This window comes from Lepidochelys kempii, chromosome 2 (genome assembly GCF_965140265.1).
Source record: "Lepidochelys kempii isolate rLepKem1 chromosome 2, rLepKem1.hap2, whole genome shotgun sequence".
NCBI lineage: Eukaryota > Metazoa > Chordata > Testudines > Cheloniidae > Lepidochelys > Lepidochelys kempii.
In genome coordinates this window covers 122238613-122257088 of record NC_133257.1, presented here as the reverse complement: position 1 = coordinate 122257088, position 18476 = coordinate 122238613, and the positions used below count along the sequence as shown (strand labels likewise).

General features: G+C 40.7%; 1 protein-coding gene across 1 annotated transcript in view; it reads left to right on the top strand.

The window, feature by feature from the left end:
• PHLPP1 (PH domain and leucine rich repeat protein phosphatase 1) overlaps window positions 1-18476 on the top strand; it is a 216323-nt gene that overhangs the window by 155651 nt on the left and 42196 nt on the right. The window contains exons 5-8 of the mRNA XM_073332220.1: window positions 9538-9684; window positions 10251-10481; window positions 14134-14336; window positions 15739-15799. Coding sequence (XP_073188321.1) covers window positions 9538-9684; window positions 10251-10481; window positions 14134-14336; window positions 15739-15799 — 642 coding nt within the window. The remainder of the gene's footprint in view (window positions 1-9537; window positions 9685-10250; window positions 10482-14133; window positions 14337-15738; window positions 15800-18476) is intronic.

The following is an 18476-nucleotide window of genomic DNA, read 5'->3' as shown; positions in this document are numbered from 1 at the left end:
CCCTTCCAGACACCCAGGGAGTGCTAAGCAGAACTTTTGATGAGACGCTCAAGGACATTGTACCAGCTTCTATATTCCCGGATCCTGTTTCCCCTTTATTAGAAGACCACCTGTACCACTTCACCAGGGTGTGATCTCGTATCTCCACGGACAGTTGGGTGGAAGTGGAATATACCCTTCAATTTGTTTCTCTCTCTCTCTCTCCTACCCTCCCACTCTTCCTCCTGGATTCTTGTGGAATTTAATGAATCTGCATTACTAAACAGGGCTTTGCTGCTGGAAATGCCTGCTTTGGCATGGGAGGACTTTTAAAGTGTATTGAAATAAATAATAGAGATTATGTATTGGTCTACTTCTGACTATTCCTTTTTTGATGCAGCTTTAAAGCTGCTATGTGAATTTTTTTGGTAAGCTTTTGTCTTTCATCTGTTTTTCTCCCATCCCAACCTCTGAAATGATAAGATGAGATTTTGTACGTTGTGCTAGCTTCTAACTTCAAGGACATTTTTATTGCCATTTTAGTACAGCTTTTGGAGAAGACTAGCTTGTAATGGAAATGGTGACTGACCTTCAACTAAGTGGTGTTTGCATGTGTCACTACAGTAAAACTACTTTATTTATAATTCTGTTGTCAATGACATTTTATAGAGATTGAGATGAAGTGGAAATAGAGGTGGCAAATGTGTTAATTCAGTTTCAAGATAGGAGCTTATTACAGTGAACTACATTTCCCTTTTGAGTTGATTAAGATTAACATACTCTTTTTTAACTGCTCGAAGATGAGAGCGAATGATCAAGTCAGTACATAAGTATAGCATGAGGCTTACTTTAAAAGGTGATTCTCAACTAATTGAGAGAGAGCATGCTAGGCATTCCAGGGATTCTGGAGTATGTATGGAACCCTTCTTTGACCTGCCTTTCTAGCTCTTTGAAATCTAATGCAAGTTAGGTTTCAGAGTAACAGCCGTGTTAGTCTGTATTTGCAAAAAGAAAAGGAGTACTTGTGGCACCTTAGAGACTAACCAATTTATTTGAGCATAAGCTTTCGTGAGCTATGGCTCACTTCATCGGAGCTTATGCTCAAATAAATTGGTTAGTCTCTAAGGTGCCACAAGTACTCCTTTTTTTAATGCAAGTTAGTTTACCATTTCAGATTATCTGTCACTCTCTCCCTTTCTGAATGGTTAATTGAAGAGGAATCTGTCCCCTTTTTTAAAATACAGTTTATAGTTTTTTTGTTAATCTGCTAGTGATCTCACATCACATCCGCTGGTTGTCCTTGTCTGTGTCCTCATGATATGACTATTCAGGAATAGGAGTTGTACAAAAGTGATGCACTGACTATTTGTGATCAATAAAAGATCCTGTGGTACTTTTTGCAAGAGCAGAGATGTCATTCTAGACTTTCTGGCTCATTTCCAGGGTAAGTATTTATATTCTGCCCAACTGAAATTCCCCCTGTACTTTCAAGTGAAAAACATTTTTTCACTTTTTCTGTATTCAAGAGCAAGTTCTAAATTTGTTTGGACTTATTTTTATTTTTGCTTGGCTCTTTGATAAAGTATTTTTCTCTCTCAGTACCTAATAAATACCTAGTAAAATTGATTTGGATGCTCATTCCTATTTTTTCTTCTGCTGTTAAGCTTGTTTTAAATGTAATATCTGGACCAGTACATTTAAATAGCAGAGGCATATTGCCTTCAGTAATTGTCATAGCAGTATATCAAAAAATTACAGCTGAATTTCCTGAGCATAAAATATTATGCTACTTGCTATTAGATAGGAATAAGTTGGAGATTAAAATCTTCACTAGTTTATTTGCATTTAATATTCCCTTTTATCTTGTAATCACATATGGTTAGTATGAAAACACATTGATTGGTGTTCTCAACCACTAACTTAATTGGACAGCCTTTCTAATTTACATATACTTGGCAGGCTAGGATTCGGGTCAAATCTAGTTTAAATCATACGGTAAACTTTTTTTCTTGATCATGTTTTTTTGAAAAGCATACTGCATTCTGGAATAGAGGAGTGGAGTTTTTGCTCTCCATCTTATTGAAATTCTGCATATGATTGTTATATATGCTTAATTGAATACAGTTTTTATTTTGGTTACAGTAGTAGCTGGATTATTTGCTTGTTAATAACAGAAACTGGGTGTCAAGAAAATTTACTATAGCAAGGAAGAGTTGGAGATTGTTGAAAAAGCGTCTTGCGTGGGGAGCTTTGTATGTAATCATAATAATTTGAAAAGCTTTCCTATTTTGGCACTCTTGTTATTTAAGAAGAGATTCCTGAAAGAGAAGGGTCTCTCTCCAAGCAGTCTGCTTGCAGTTTAAAACACACTGGTTTTGTAATTGTCAGGTTGGCAATACCCGTCTGCAAAGGGGCACTCACCTTGAATGCCTCCAATCATCTGGGTAAGGAACTGCAATTCTTTTTGCTCTGGTGCCTCCTGCAGGTTACTGACCGACCGTGATGGGTCTTTAATGGCTTGGTGCTCTGGCTGAGTCTCAAAGTCCAAATCAACCCCTTCCAACATATTAAAGAGTCCAGCAAATAAGCAGTCTGTTTCCTTGGGCTAGGGTTTTCAGCCCCGGCTCTAGGCTCTTTACATTCAGCCCCTTTTTTCATGCTCCCTGATGGGGCATGTCCCCTTGTTGGAGTTTACACCACTTTACCTGTGACGGGTTGGGGAACCTGGACTGCCCACTACTTCAGATTCCAACCCCGGCACCCCTATACACGGCAGCTACGTCCTGCTTGCGTGAATCCGTTGCTGCTATTTCCCTGGGCCTTGTCCTACCTTTTTATTTCCAGCCCATTTCAGGGCCAGGTTTTTTTCTCTCTCCAGGCCAGAAAGGAGCACATTTCATTATTCCTCTGGTCCCAGCCAGGAACTGACCTGCTAAGGCCAGGCAGCTGCTTTTATCTGGGCCAGCAGGGCTATGATTAGCTGTTGCTAGCTCCTCTAGCTCCTTTGTTCTGAAGATAGACTTCCAGTGTGGAGATAAGTATAGATTTTTACTTTCATCCCTTAGGATTTCCTTTTCTTTGCAGGTGAGAATAGTCTTTCCCCAAGTAAGTAGTTTGCAATAGGCTATTGCAGAAATTGAGAATTGTTAAATCCTGCTTCTGTGTAAAGCACCATATAACTTCAGGTTGTTTCCATTAACAAAATATTTATCTTTTTATGGTCTGGCTGATTTTTGTAATAGAATAAAAGCTGCTTTTGACTTGGATGTAGTCCTAGTTTGATTTAACATCTGTGGCTATTTGTATGTTTTGAAAAGTGAGCCACTAAAGTTTGAAGTTGCTCTTTGTGCAATGAGCTACATTTCCTTTGTATAGTCTTCAGTGAAAGATATACTTTTGTCTGCATATAGAGACTTTGAAGTTCATCTTCACGAACCCAGGCGCCCTTTACTGTGTTGGATTGAGAAAAAAATGGCAGGGTCCCTGTAGTGTTAGTAAAAATGCAGTAAAACTACCAAGGACTGGGGCTTAACTTTAGTTTGTTTTGTTTGTTTGCATGGGGATTTGAAAACATTTTTAGGAGGTAGGGTTATATTTGAGTTTTAGTTACTCATCCAATTAACTATGATGGTTAATTGGTTTGGTAGCCAAAACAAACTCAAATACAATCCTTACCCTAAAATTAATCAGTTATCTCTGTCTGTTCCTTGTTTTGGGATTATTTTCCCTGTTTGCTTTTGTGTGTTGTCATCCCCGTTCTCAGATGCATTGGAGCCAGTATAATAACTTTGCCTTCAAAATGGAGGGGAGATCTGAAGCACTCTCCTTCTTCTCTGGCATCTGGAGTGAAATCCTGGGTGTATTAACCCAGTGGGAATGTTTTCATTGACTTCAGCAGGGCCATGATAACCCTCTGCATCTGCATCTGGATTATTGCTGAAAGGTTGAATGGATCCACTTAGCACAGTCTTTGAGACATCTAGCTTCAGGGAAGGGTTTTCCTATCTGGAGAGAGCTAGAGTAGCAGGGGCCTTCATAAAGCTTTGATCCTGACAGTTGCATGGCTACTTTAAAGTGTTAATGACTATACCTTAAAGGGAAAAGAGATGCTGTCTGTCTTGTATTTCTGGCTCTAGGGTAACTAATCCTTTGGGGAGGCATTAACACTATGGTCTAGGAGGGTCTGAGACAACAGCTAAAAGAGACAGTAACTTGGATTATGAGTAGTAAGAAAGAAATTTAACAAGCATGTAAGCTATTTGGCAAATTCTTGTAATGAGATTGCCAGCCAATGTAGCAGACCTTTGGCGTAGAGGTAGGTTCTGTTCCAATACTTAATTGCCACATCCTGCTTGACTGCTAGCTAGTGCTCTCAATGTTCTGCTGGAGTTGAGGAGGAGAACTTTTTTTTTTCTGTCTGAAATGATGTTCTATTGTAACCATAAAATAGATGCATCAAATACCAAAAATCGGTGGGAATATTGTTTTCTTTCATGTTTGGTCCCTTATTACACTAGGTATCCTGGTTGGATATAGTAAAAATCACCTTTTGTATAAACACTCTTTGATAAGAATCAGACAAACTGGGTATGTCAGGCCAACTGCTATGGTTTTGCTTGACTAACAGCACATAGCCAGCTTTACTGTGACACTTATTTCAAACATATTGGAACACGAATTCTATGTAGTATAATCAGTATTCCTTTTTTGTACACTTCAAGTGGATCAGAATCCTAAAATTAGAAACTGTGATAAACGTGCACATATTACTGTGAAAGAGAACTTGGCTTGTTGAGCCCCCCCTCCCCCCGCTTTCGTATATGTCAAACTAGAGTCTCTCCTAAATTGGCAGCTTCAAGAACAAATAATGTGGACATAATTTGGCTCAGTTAGAACAATTAGTGTTCAGTCATCTTGCATGTTCAAAGACCAGAGTTGACATGTCCGTATTTTGCTCTAGTTTAAAGTTAGGACTCTCTTTGGTCAGGGAAATTATAGAAGGCTCAGAATCAAGTTTTCTGATCTTGGTGTGTTCAGGAGAGGAAGGAAGCACAATTCTGCAAGTGGCTTTTTTTTTTTTTTTTTTTTTTTTTTGAAGAATGGCAAAAGTCTAAAGACAGGAGGGAGAAAATGACACATCTTGAATTATGGAATCAGCATGTCATCAAGTAGTTAACAAATGATGTACATTGTGGAGTTTTCTCCCTACCAAGGAATGCTGCAAAGGCACCAGTGTTGCTTGTCACCACTTTTCTAGTTAATACTGTCAGCACAGTGTAATAATTTAGGAGAAACGGAAACAGTGGATATTTAATTCTTTAAGCCCACTTAAATTAAAGCCTGATTCCTTGTGCAAACTAGTCCACAGAGAATTGTAGTCATTTACATATCTTCATGGTATCCTACTTGTATCAGTGACAATGTATGTTAATGGTATAACTCTAAATATAAAAAACATTAGAAGCAAAGTCAGTATTTCAGATCAGTTCATTTTTGGCAATGCTCCATAATAACACAAACACCCTAGACCATTAGGGATTCATGCTGTTGTTAATAAATGTGAAGCAGGTGACTAAGATGTGAGCTTGACTTATATCTTTATTCTCTGAGCAACTGCCCACCAGCCGTCATTACTAATATATCTGCTGAATAATTTACACTGCTGTATGAAGAACGTGGCTTCAGCATCTTGGAACTGAGAGAACACACAGAGACGGAAATAAACAACACCTCTCCCCTCTGCTCATCTTAAATTACCCTTTAATGGGGGGATAATTCAAAGTATACAGTCCTTCCTTCCAACTTTTCTTTAAGTGTAATTTAGCAATCATTATTCTCTTCCGTGTGATGTTCGAAACATACTCAAGAAGCAGTTTAAGTATCTACCTGTTGATAATTTCATGTTATTCAAAGAGCACTAGTTTTGTGTGTGTTTTGAATCTCCTCTTGTACGTCTTCAAGCTGGCAATGCTCTGAGGCCATAGCCAGTGTAATAATCAGCACATAAGGCTAATTTTCTTATGGCTGATTAAAAAAATGTAATGTTTGTTTTAGAGTTTCTCCATGGTTGTAGATGTATTGACTGTCACTTTCTCTCTTCTGCCCTCCATCTCCCCTCTTATTGCAAATTGAAGTTACGTTGAAATATTATTTCTATACAAGTCTGGGTCCGTTATGCATCCCACTCATGTTAGTGTTTGGTGCAATCTAGCCTGAGGGGGAAGTAATGATGAAGTTTTATCACTGGATCACTGAGATGTAATCCCTTAACTGATTATTTTCTTCCTTACATCGTGATAACACTTTCCTGTTGATCAGCTAGAGGTGTGAAATGAATATGACAAGTGGAAAGCTTACCCTGGTGAATGAAGGACCTCAACCATCTATTTCTCACTGGGTGACTAGGCAAAAAAAGGTCAAATGAAATTCAGTGTTGATAAGTACAAAGTAATTCAGGTTAAAAAACATAATCCCAACTGTACATACAAAATGATGAGGTCTAAATTAGCTGTTAACACTCAAAAGAGATCTTGAAGGAGTCATGGATAGTTCTCTGGAAACATCTTAGTGTGCAGCGGCGGTCCAAGCTAACAATGTTAGGAACCATTAGGATAGGGGTAGATAATGAGAGAAAAAATATGACACTATATAAATCCATGGTATGCCCACACCTTAAATACTGCATGCAATGCTGGTCACCCCATTTCAAAAAACTGGAAAAAGTATTAAGAAGAACAAAAACCATTAGCGCTATTGAAAGCTTCCATATGAGGAGAAAGTAAAAGGACTAGGACTGTTAATCATAGAAAAGAGGCAATTGATAGAGGTCTATAAAATCATGAATGGGGTAGAGAAAGTAAATAAGGAGGTGTTATTTATTCTTTCCCATAACACAAGTACCAGGGGTCACCTATGAAAATTAATAGGCAGCAGGTTTAAAATAAATATAAGAAAGTACTTCTTCACACAAACTACAATCAATCTGTGGAACTCATTGTCAGTGGATGTTGTGAAGACCAGAAGTATAATTGGATTCAACAAAGAATTAGCCAAGTTCCTGGAGGATAGGTCCATCAATGGCTATTAGCCAGATGGTCAGGAACACAACCTCATGCTCTGGGTATCCCTTAGTCTGCCTGAAGCTGGGACTGGATGATGGGGATGGATCATTTGATAATTGCCCTGTTCTATTGATTCCCTCTGAATCATCTGGAACTGGCCACTGTCAAGACAGGATATAGTGCCAGACGTACCACTGGTCTGAACCAGTATTACCATTGTCATTGAAGCCTTTGTAAATGTTACACATCTTCACTGTCTCAGCTTCCAGTGACAGCCCCTCCTCTTTGATATATATACAGCAGCGGTGGGCAAACTTTTTGGCCCTAGGGCCACATCGGGTACAGAAATTGTATGGAGGGCCAGGTAGGGAAGGTTGGTGGAGGCTATGCCTCCCCAAACTACAAGGCATGGCTTGGCCCCCGCCCCCCTATCCAGCCCCCCGGAACCCCCACCCCTGACTGTCCCCCAGGACTCCCGCATCCTATCCAAACACCCCTGCTCTCTGCCCCCGGGATGCCCGTTCCCTAGCCAATCTCCCCTGCTCTCCACCCCCTGACCGCTCCCTTGGGATCCCCTGCCTCCATCCAACCTTCCCAGTTCTCCCCTGTGCGGTGGGGGAAAGTGGGGCTCAGTCCTTTCCCTGTGCATTTCCCCTGCTCATTTGGCTGCTCTCCCTGACAGTCGGGCAGGGCTTGCTCCCTGTCTGGGCTTGACTGCTGGGGACAGGGACAAGCATGCTGGGGTGGAGGGGGGGCCCTGGCTTGCTCTGGCCCTGTCCCCGGCAGCAGAGCCCAGGTCCCTTGACTGCCCCCCTTCACATCCCCCTGACCGTGCTGCCCTGGAGTACCAGGTCTGGCAGCACTATAGCCGTGCCGTCCAGCCGGAGCTGCAGCCACATTGCCCAGGCGCTGGGGGAACTGTGACTGCAAGGGAGGCAGGGGAGGGGAAGGGTCAGGGGCTAGCCTCTGCCCCACTCACAGCACTGCTGGGACATTGGGCTGGCTCCTCCGCAAGCCTGTCCTGACCCCACTCCATGTTCGGAGCTTAAGGGCCAGAGGGAAGGGTCTTGCGGGCCGGCGGGCTGTAGTTTGCTCCCCTCTGATCTAAAGTCTGTCTATAGTCTGAAGGCATTGTTTATATCTTGATGGAGGAAAGTTTTTGTCAGTGGCTGCATATTCTGTGTTAGTCAACATGCAAGCTGGCTAATTAGATTGTTCCCTATCTTTTTTAATCTTTTTGTAGTTTTTATTTTGTAACACTTTTTTGATTGCTTTGATTGTCCTAATTTTCTAATTGGAGAACAAATTATTTTAGGATATTAATGTGTCTGGGCAGTCCCCGGGCTGCAGACTTCTAATCGCATGCTTTTAGAGCTCTTTTTTGTCTATACAGTTAGTGTCAGTAGGTGTGGTACCATTTTCACTGACTTTCTATAAGAACACAAAGGAACTGAGATTTACTGATGGGAAAATGAAGTCTGAATAAAATGCATTAGTTAGCCATGCCAGAAAAGAGCTTCCTCTCATCTATTGGCTCTGACACAGATCTTTTCATTCATCCAGTTAGTTGCCTTTAGGCACTCCTCCCAGTGGTTGTTAGGCAACCATAACAATGTTGCTGCACATGCAGGCTGGCTAATTGGATTGTCCTCTCTTTTTTTAACCAGTATTTTTGCATTTTTAACAAGGTGAGTGTAGGCTGCATATGCAAGTTTTCCTTTCAAGAGATATGAGAAACCGAAGTTTTTAGGAATCCCATGACATGTGTCAGGAGGATAAAATTATGAAATCAGTGTAATTGCAGGCACCCTTGTCTGCAGATATGCAGAATTGAGATTTTAAAGAAGTGCTTCTTCCATTACCAAAAGTGTTGCTAAATTTAAGTTTACTGTAATGGATATTCCCTTTCAGTTCAAATTAACATAAAAATCTATTAAGAATTTTCCAGTTGAGATATGAAGTCTGCATAGATGAACAAAACTGAGCCATGCAGCACAGGGTTTTCAGTTGAAAGGGCTTATGTAGAGGGAACCATGCACCTGATAACTGATGCTGCTAACTATATGGGTGGTCCTGTAGCATGAAGCATGTTAGAATACAGTAGTACTTCAGTGCAAGATCAAACTCCACAGAAGACATTGTTAAAAGTAAAATCTACCATACTGTTCTGACAGGATGGGGGTGAATCTATTGCACTCTGATGCACTTGTAGAAAATGTATTTAGTGTTTCACTCTGGTTTCCCTCTTCTGCCTATATCAAATGGTGCTTTGACATCAAGGGAATCAACAAACTTTCAGTGGCGCACTTAAGTATCTTTAACTGAGCCTACAAATCTGTGTATGACACCCAGAAAGTACAGACTTGAAATGCACACCAGCAGCATTCAAATAATCAAATGTACATTATATTTCAGTTACTACAAGACAACTGTAGTAAGTTGGTGCATTTTATATTCCATTTTCTTAAAGTGTGTTTTCCTCTGTTTCTTATTATAGATTCACAAAGTTGAAGAGCCTTAACCTTTCCAGTAATCATTTAGGAGACTTCCCATTGGCAGTTTGCAGTATTCCAACCCTGACTGAACTCAATGTGTCCTGTAATGCTCTCAGAAGAGTTCCAGCAGCTGTAGGCGATATGCACAAGTACGTATTTTTAAACTTAGTGTACGTACTCAGTGGGATCCTATTGATACAGACAATAGAAGATTGTGAACCCCTATGCATGTCTTACTATATGTATGTATACACACTCTAACTTGCTGCACTGTTTGTCACAGAGAGTTTGCTTTTATGGTCATGTTGAGCAATCAGAAACAGCAGGTGGGGGAAGAGTTGTCTTTGTTCCTAGCTTTTCTATTCTCAATGAAATTTTTAAAATAGCTTTATTTATACTGGGAAGACGAATTTAAAATCCATTTGTTGTATAAACAAAGCTAATTGTGTAAGATCTAAAGAAGGCTGCAGTACGTGCAAGAGAAATGGGAATTCTGGAAACCTTTGAAGATGTGACACAGCTGTGGTCCACGGTGCAGAATTAGCAGAGCTTGTAAGATTTTTGTCATATTTTTGCACACCTATGTTATGCTTACCTTTTAAAACTTTTTTCTCACTACCTTAGTTTTCTGTAACCTTAGTTGACACGATTTGTGCTGAATACATGTTCGGTACCAGGAAATGTAGTTTAAAGGGTCATTTTATTTTTCCCCTAGTTTGCAGACGTTTTTGCTGGATGGTAACTTTCTCCAGTCCCTTCCTGCTGAATTGGAGAGTATACATCAGCTCAACTATCTGAGTCTTTCCTTCAATGAATTCACGGACATTCCAGGGGTACTAGAGAAGCTGACTGCCATGGATAAACTTTGTATGTCTGGAAACTGTATGGAGACCCTCAACCTACAGACATTAAGAAGAATGCCTCATGTTAAACATGTGGATCTAAGGTAAACACTTGAGGGGAAAATAAGCAAACTTGAATTATTGGTGTAGAAGTTACTTTTACATGGTGATAGTTGGCCCTGGGTGTGATGCTGTTTATATTAGTTCATCATACCACATTTCAAATCATACTATACAAACTCACACTGCTTGCGATGACTAGAACTCTTTTGGGAAAAGGTGGGGGTTAGGGAAATAAAGGATTTAATGTTTTAAAAAAAAAATCTGTAAATTTAAAAAACGAAAACAAAACAAAAAAACACGTTGCAAAATCACTGACACGCCCAACCAGGTCAGGGTTTCATTGTGCAAGTAGTGTATAAACATACAATAAATGATAGTCCTCTGTCTGAAAGAGCTTACAACTTAAAAGACAAGGAATAACAGATGGACTAGACAAACAAGTGGGCAGTAAAGGGGAGAGAGAACAAAAATATGATACTGCACAGATTAGTTATCTGGACAATACCTAGCCAAATTCATCATATGTAATATTTTATTGATGATCTCAGCAGTGTGTTGACAAGTCCTCTATATAAACAACTGTGGTGGGGCTCCCCTCTCTGCTAGATTGTTTCAAATTCTTACAACCTTTGGGGAAGCATGAATTCACCCAGGAATCACTCCAGTGCACAGCTCTCTCCCAATACATTTATTAACATGAACAGAATCCCAATATCATTAAATAGAGCAGTCATTAGGAGTATGACATAAATCCAAAATGCTTAAAAGGAAGTCTCCCTCCATCAATCACAAACTGTCTCAGGGCCCCTCAGAGCCTCAGCCTCGGTCATGGATTAAGTCATCTTCTTCCCTTTGGATAGTATCCAATTCTTACGGCATGCTTAGATTGCTCCTTAGGACAATTCCTGAGCTCCAAGTTCAGACTTTTGGCCTGCTGTGTTCTTTTAGTGGTAGCATGGTCCCTCTCCACCACTTGGAAGAGAGCTAGCACCGAAGTAAGGATGGAGTTTCCCTGCCAGTTTTCTAGTCAGCCAGGGCTCTGTGTGGGTGGAGAGGCCAGTTTCTCCAGTCCCTGTCCAATCCTAACCAATCAGGCTCTGGGGGAGGGATAGCCTTCATGGCACTGCTGCAATGCTGATGAGCAAAGGAGTGCAAGGTTCCAAACAAAACTGGATTTCAGAGTGCTTTTTGGAAACTAGGTTAATATAACTGAAATGTACTGGATATCGCGTTGTCACATAGCCCGGTTTCTTTGCAATGAAGAAGGGCCAGTACAATGATGGATCCATGAGGAAAGTATTCAGATACTGCAAATGGACCCTTAATCTGTTTTTTTAAAAAAAGTTGCTTTTTAAAATTGTATGTGGGCTTCTCTTTAAAACTCAAGTTCTAATAATGGATGTGAAAAATCAATTTGATAATCAACACACTTTACTAAGTGCAGCTCATTTAGGAGAAGGCAGACTGGTCATTGTGAAAAGGGTGCAAGTCCTAGAAACACTCTCTACTCAGCTCTAAGGAGGCCTCAGCGGGAGTACTGTGTCCAGTTCTAGGCACCATGCTTCAGGAAAGACAAAATTGGAGAAGAAACAAGAGAGCAACAGAAATGATTAAAGGTCTAGAAAACATACCTACAAGGAAAGATTGAAAATACTGGATGTGTTTAGTCTAGAGTAGAGGGGCGACATAAGTCTTCCAAGTATGTAAAAGGCTGTTACAAAGAGCGTGATAAATTGTTCTCCTTATGCACTGAGGACAGGACAAGAAGTAATGGGCTTAAACTGCAGTAAGGGAGATTTCAGTTAGACATTAGGAAAAACTTCCTAACTGTAAGGGTAATTAAGCACTGGAGCAAATTATCTTGGGAGTTTGTGGAATTTCTGTCATTGGAGGTTTTTTAAGAACAGGTTAGACAAACACCTGTCAGGGAAATCTAGAGATACTTAGTCCTTCCTCAGTGCAGGGAACTGGACTAGATAGCCAATCGAGGTCCCTTCCAGTCTTTCATTTTTATGATACTGTGGAACATATGGCATGATTTTCAGAGGTGCTAAACACCTCCAATAATAGGGCTAATTTTTTTTTGTAAGGAGGAAAATTTTTAAGATTGGTTTGTACTCAAATGACCCTTCTAGTTTTTTCATTCGCTTTACATAGCAATGACTGTATATCCTATGGTAACAGTGAATAATATTGGATACACAAGCTGCCATCCAGGAACCAACTCTCATTATAATGACTGATTTTTAAAAATCATTCTTTTTTTTTTTTTTTTTTGAACTCTTTGGTCATTTGGTGATGGGGAGAGGGAGGAGGAAGCTCTTGATCTTTAGGAGAAATGTGAGTGTTCACTGTGCATCCAGTGATCCATTCCTATCCATGTAATGTCATTGAGCTTTTACTGTCCATTAGCCAACCAGGTTTATACTGCTCGAAGTAAGAAAGGAAAATCATGAAATCCATGATGGCTGTACCAAGCTCAGCTTTTGAACATTAATAATATTACTCGGTGGCCTCATAGTACAAATAGGCCTGAACCAAAATAGTGTGTCAAAATATCCTGAACTTTGGAAAAGTCTGCTGCTCAGAGCCCATCTCTGTCATCTGCTTCCTTGTACCCCAAGAGATGAATATCACTTTTTAAATAATGAATGTAGTACTTCACCAGCTTGAGTGTTTTGTGTTGGATTTGTTCATTAACCCTATCTGCTACATGATATGTATAATGCTGCAGTGAAACCAGGGAAAAGCATTTCCTGTCTAGTTAAAAACACCAAGCTGTGTTGACTTTTTTTTTAAGTTAGGTTTCGCTGCTAAGACAATTTTTTGAAGTGCACTGAAATCTTCTTGTTGCTCCTTCTTATAGATCATCTCTATGTTCATAACAATTCCTGGGGAGGTCATTGAGAACTGGCTGGCTTCAGTCTAGTAACTGCTACATTGAAAACAGTAAAGCAGTAAGAACTGTTCTTGTCTACACAGTGGGTTAGTGTGTGGCAGGCTAGTGCACTGTAGATTCATACCCACACTTGCTGCATACTAATTCACTGGGTTAGATAAGCCCTTACTTCTAGATCCTCTCCCCTCGTTACCTTTTGAGTTCAGTACGCTTTCTTCTGACTTGGTATTTGGTTGCCTTGGAAGGTGGTGAAGTGAGATGTGAGTGATGGTGTGTGGAATTTAGAATTCTGGATCTTGCCTTTCAGTAAGTCAGACTCCCAGTATTTTCAGCTTCTCACTTCAGCACGGTACGTACTGGTATCTGCTCGGCCTGTCTAGCAGATGATTACTGTGGTTCTTTGAAGGCAAGCCAAACTGTTAAGGTTTTACTTTTTGAGTAAATCACAGCAAGACCACCTTTATTGTGTTAGACACCATAATAATAGCACTAGCTCTTACGCCGTGCTCGGTAGATCTCAAAGCATTCTTCAAAAGAGGTCAGTGTTGTTATCGCAGTATAACAGTAGATTTGATAAGAGCTGAACCATCCTGTTTAAAGATATCCCAAAGAAGAGAGAAGAATAAAACCAATTACAATGGAAGTAGGTCAGGATCCTGAGGCTTATCATTGTGTCCTGGACATCATGGAATAGCTTAATTGGAGTGCAAAGTTGATCTTTTCCTCTACCCTGCCAGAGGGGAGTGTGTAGTAATTGTGTACTAGCAACTCTTATTTTTCCCTCCCTTTGCAAGATTGAATGTAATTAGGAGGCTGGTGGCAGATGAAGTAGACTTCCTGCATCATGTGACCCAGTTAGACCTACGAGACAATAAACTGTGTGAGCTCGATGCAACAGTTTTCAACAACATCGAAGTGCTGCACTGTGAACGGAACCAGCTGGTGACCCTCAAAATCAGTGGATATTTTCTCAAAGCTCTTTATGCCTTTTCAAATGGTAAGGCTGTTTTTAAGGCTATCATGTTGAGGTCTGTCCTTCCGTTATCTGGTTTTCTTACAGCAGAATGAATGCTTATTAAGTGGAATACACATAATTGGACTTAATCAAGGGGTCTGTTAATATGACCTTTGGATAAATGAGAACCTTATGTCCTATATCACGTCAATTGTAATTTTAAGTTTCAAAAATTATGTTCAAATGACACTAAGTGACTGACTTGAAGGACACAGCATCATAGAAATTTAGAATGAAGGCAGAAATTCCAGTCTTAACCCTCCACATTATACAATGTCAGAAGAGTCTTGAAAGTGTTAATTACCCTATATGCTATGTGTGTTGCCTTGCCAAGGCAAGTGAAGGAAGTTGTTTCTCCTTTCTGGAGGTAAGCAGTGTTTGAACAATTGGCCTTTTGGGAGACCTAGTAAAGTGGTATGTATTTTTATGAGCAGATCTCCCTACCTGTGTTGTGGTTAAAGTTACAAATCCTATGGTCAGTCAACGTTTTGGTTATGATCAACTGCTTATTTCAGTCAAAAGTGATAGGATAGGCAAGGACTGTTCTGAAACAGAAGCAAGGGACTCTTCACAAGTGGTCCTGGGTGAACCGGCCAACATAATTTATTACTGCCCAATCTCTCTCCTCCTTCCCTGTTCTGTTTTCCTAGCTCGTTTTACTATTTGTAAGTTGTAACTCTGAAGGTAACGTATTGTGTACGTACATCTTCATTTTAGAACACTATGTAGGCTTAATTGTAATTTGTATTACTCAGTGAGTTTCAGCCTTCATTCTGAATTGAGAATCTTAATATTTGTTGCGTAGGTCTTAGTTTTAAAAACCTTATTAAACAAAAAAAAGTGCTTACATTGTTACTAGTGGTACATAATTATGAAATGCCTGCTGGGCTGCTTAAAAAAAGAAAATCCCACAGGAATGCAAATGACTCTGACATTGTCAATGAATCCCAAATTGAAGAATGTGCTTCATATCTGTGGGATCTGGTTGAGCATGGCACATCTAAGAGATGACCCATTGTGTCTGAGAGGAGACCATCTGCTCCTGGTACCCAGTAACAATGACTTTATTAATTAGTGAAAAAGTAACACAGATTTATGCCTGTCTCTGCTGTCTTATTAAATAGAGAGAGAATAAAGGAAATAAAGCCAAAGGTTGGAGCTGTGGGTAGGAGGAAGTTGGGAAAATAAAATGTCAGTCACTTGTTTCCTTTTGTAAAATTAAGGAAATACTGTTTTAAATGGTTCATTTTGATTATTTTATTGTCTGCTGCATAGCAAATACACTTCATATGCAATACACTCTGACACAATTAATAAAGCTACTTAATACAGTAAATGACTATTTTGCCTTTCATAAAATTAGTTGTCTTTTTTCTTCTCCCAGAACTTGTTCATCTTGATGTGTATCCAGTTCCAAATCATCTGACATCTATGGATATTTCTAGGTAAGAAGGATGATGTGCCTTCTCTTGCTATTTGTATCATCTACATCAGTCAGTTAAGTTCACGTGAAGTAAGCAAGGCTCGCCTGTGTTTTACTGAGCTTAAATACCGAATTATGGAAGGGTTTTGATGTTGCCCAAGAGGTATCAGGAATTTTGAGTTTTATTCCCAGTTCTTCAACTGCCCCCTATCTCTGGTCCTATGTACTGGACACTCTGCCTGTTTCTCTTTAATTTTGTGATAAACATACTACTGGAGTTATTTACAGTTACTTTTGTATAAACTTCATTGGTTAAAAGATAGGCTGGATTCGTAACAGGGAGGTTTCTTGAGCACTTCCTCTGTATCGGTTTAGTTCTCTATTAAGCTCAGTATTTAAATCGTGTTCAAGTAGTTTCCTAAACACGGATGACTTATGGTTGTGCTGCTTTTTTGAGTGCTGTGTTCCACACATGGGTACACATGTGCCTGAGTCCAGAGATTTTGACAAGTAGTGTCCGTTAAAATCTACAAGCCCTTACGTGCAAATAAGTAAACGGCCAGTTCTGTCCACCAGTGCAGCTCTCAACTCAGTGGTACCGACTCGTCCTCCCAAAGAACACAGCATGACCAGAGATGTGCTGTTACCGTCAGTGCTGACCATCAGAACTCCCATCTTCTCTGGCCTACCCCCCTGAGGGACATAGCTACACTGGAAGACTGCTTTGGTGGCTCAAGAACAGTCTTTCTTACAACCATCAGGCGGGATTGCCCCAGTACTGACAGCTTCACCATTATAAGAGCAATTTTCAGATTCAGACAAATATGATGAGCCAATCCCTCCTTCATCCCCACAGAGAGAGCTAAGCCTGGACACCTGAGCCAGGATTTATGGTCGCTACTGTTATGAACATGACCTCCCTAGGAACCAGTGGTTCTCTATGCCATGGGGTCCCCCTCAAACAATTGGCCACTCTTTTTTGCCCTATTGGGGACCGTGGGATCCCTATACCAGACATCCAGGACACACCCAGGAGTCTTTCCAGTCCCCTCCCCCTTGCTCCAACAACTGGTTCCATCAGTGTATGAGGAGGAGGAGGATGTTGCACTGGGACAGCAGGTACCAACATTTCCGATGGAAGTCTCCTCTTCCCTGGATGAGATGGTCTCTCCTTCTTGCCCCTCCCCACCAGATGACCATAGGCAATACCAGGACTTACTGTGAAGAGCAGTTGGTGATCTCCAGATATCTCCTGAGGAAGTCCAAGACCCACACCACTGGCTGTTGGACATTCTGCAGCCTCCAGGGTCAATAAGGTGGTTTACCCTGTTAACAGGCCATATTGGAACTGGTGGTGAGATTGGTCTGGCACACCCCAGCATCCTGCCCCCCAGCATCCTGCCCCCCACAACCCCTAAGAGGGCTGAGAATTGCTCTTTTGTTCCAGCAAAGGGAGCTAAATTCCTGTTCTCCACCCTGCTCTCAACTCCCTGATGGTACAGGCTGCTACGAAACCTAATAGGTCTCAATGCTTAAAGACCACCCCATCAGACAAGAGCTCTAAGAGACTGGACCTCCTGGGGAAAATGTCTTCTCTGTGGGCTTGCAATTCTTCCAGTTCCAATTACCAGGCTCTCCTAGCCAAGTATGACTTTAATAACGACTCTAGCCTGCCAGCCTATTCAGGACAAACTTTCCTCTGAGGACAGAATCCAATTCCTCTCCTTTCTAGAGGGTGGCAAGCTGGTAGTGAAAATGGCTCTGCGGGATGCAGCATCCAGAAGCTTGGCCACTGGCATTGGTACAAGGAGGGATTTGTGGCTGTAAAGAGATGCAGAATATATCAAAGATCTTCCCTTTGTGCCCAACCTCTTTAACACAAAGGCTGACTCTCTCTCTACTCATTCAGGGACTTAAGGCCTATTCTCTGGTTCCTGATAAGTCACCAGCCCCAAGGAGAAAGCACTAAAGTTAGACCTATAAACTAAGGTCACCGCCTTCTCCTCTTGTGTTTTACTGCCAGCATCCTGCCGAGCCTCCCCACAAGCATCAGAAGACTGAGGCCCTGCTTTCTGGCCCCCTCTACCACCACACCTGTGACCCATTCCTAGCCCACTGCTAGGAGCCACTTTTGACATTTTAGTTGTGCCAACGGACACTGTTAAAGTCTACAGACTCGGGTGCATGGCATGCATGTGTACCCACGTATGGAATACAGATAGGGACCACACATATCGAAGAACCTCCAGTTACAGTAAGTAACCTCCACTTAAGTGCCATTAACTTAATAAACACTGCTTCAGTCACTTGTAAGCTATTGAAAACTTTAAATGGGAGCACAGCAGTAAATGAGCTAGCCTGGGGAAGTGGCCATCAATTTTTAGAAGTGCAAGAACATAAATCAGGGTAATTGGGTATCTAACCTTAGTGTACTTGCATGCGTAAGTATGATTTACTGAAAAGTGCTGTTTGTAATGCTTTGTTCTCCATTTCTTACAAATCATATTAAGGAATATTTGATTTTGCAATGACTTTGAAACTTTTTTATGATTTCATTTTTGTATTCTATAATAAATTGGCATACAGTTAAGCAATGGCGTTTCTTCAGTTTTTTTCTAGAGGAATAGTTTGATTCATTTGGTATTCATGATTATATCTGTAAGGTAATTGATATTTCAGTAAAAGTATGGACTTGATCA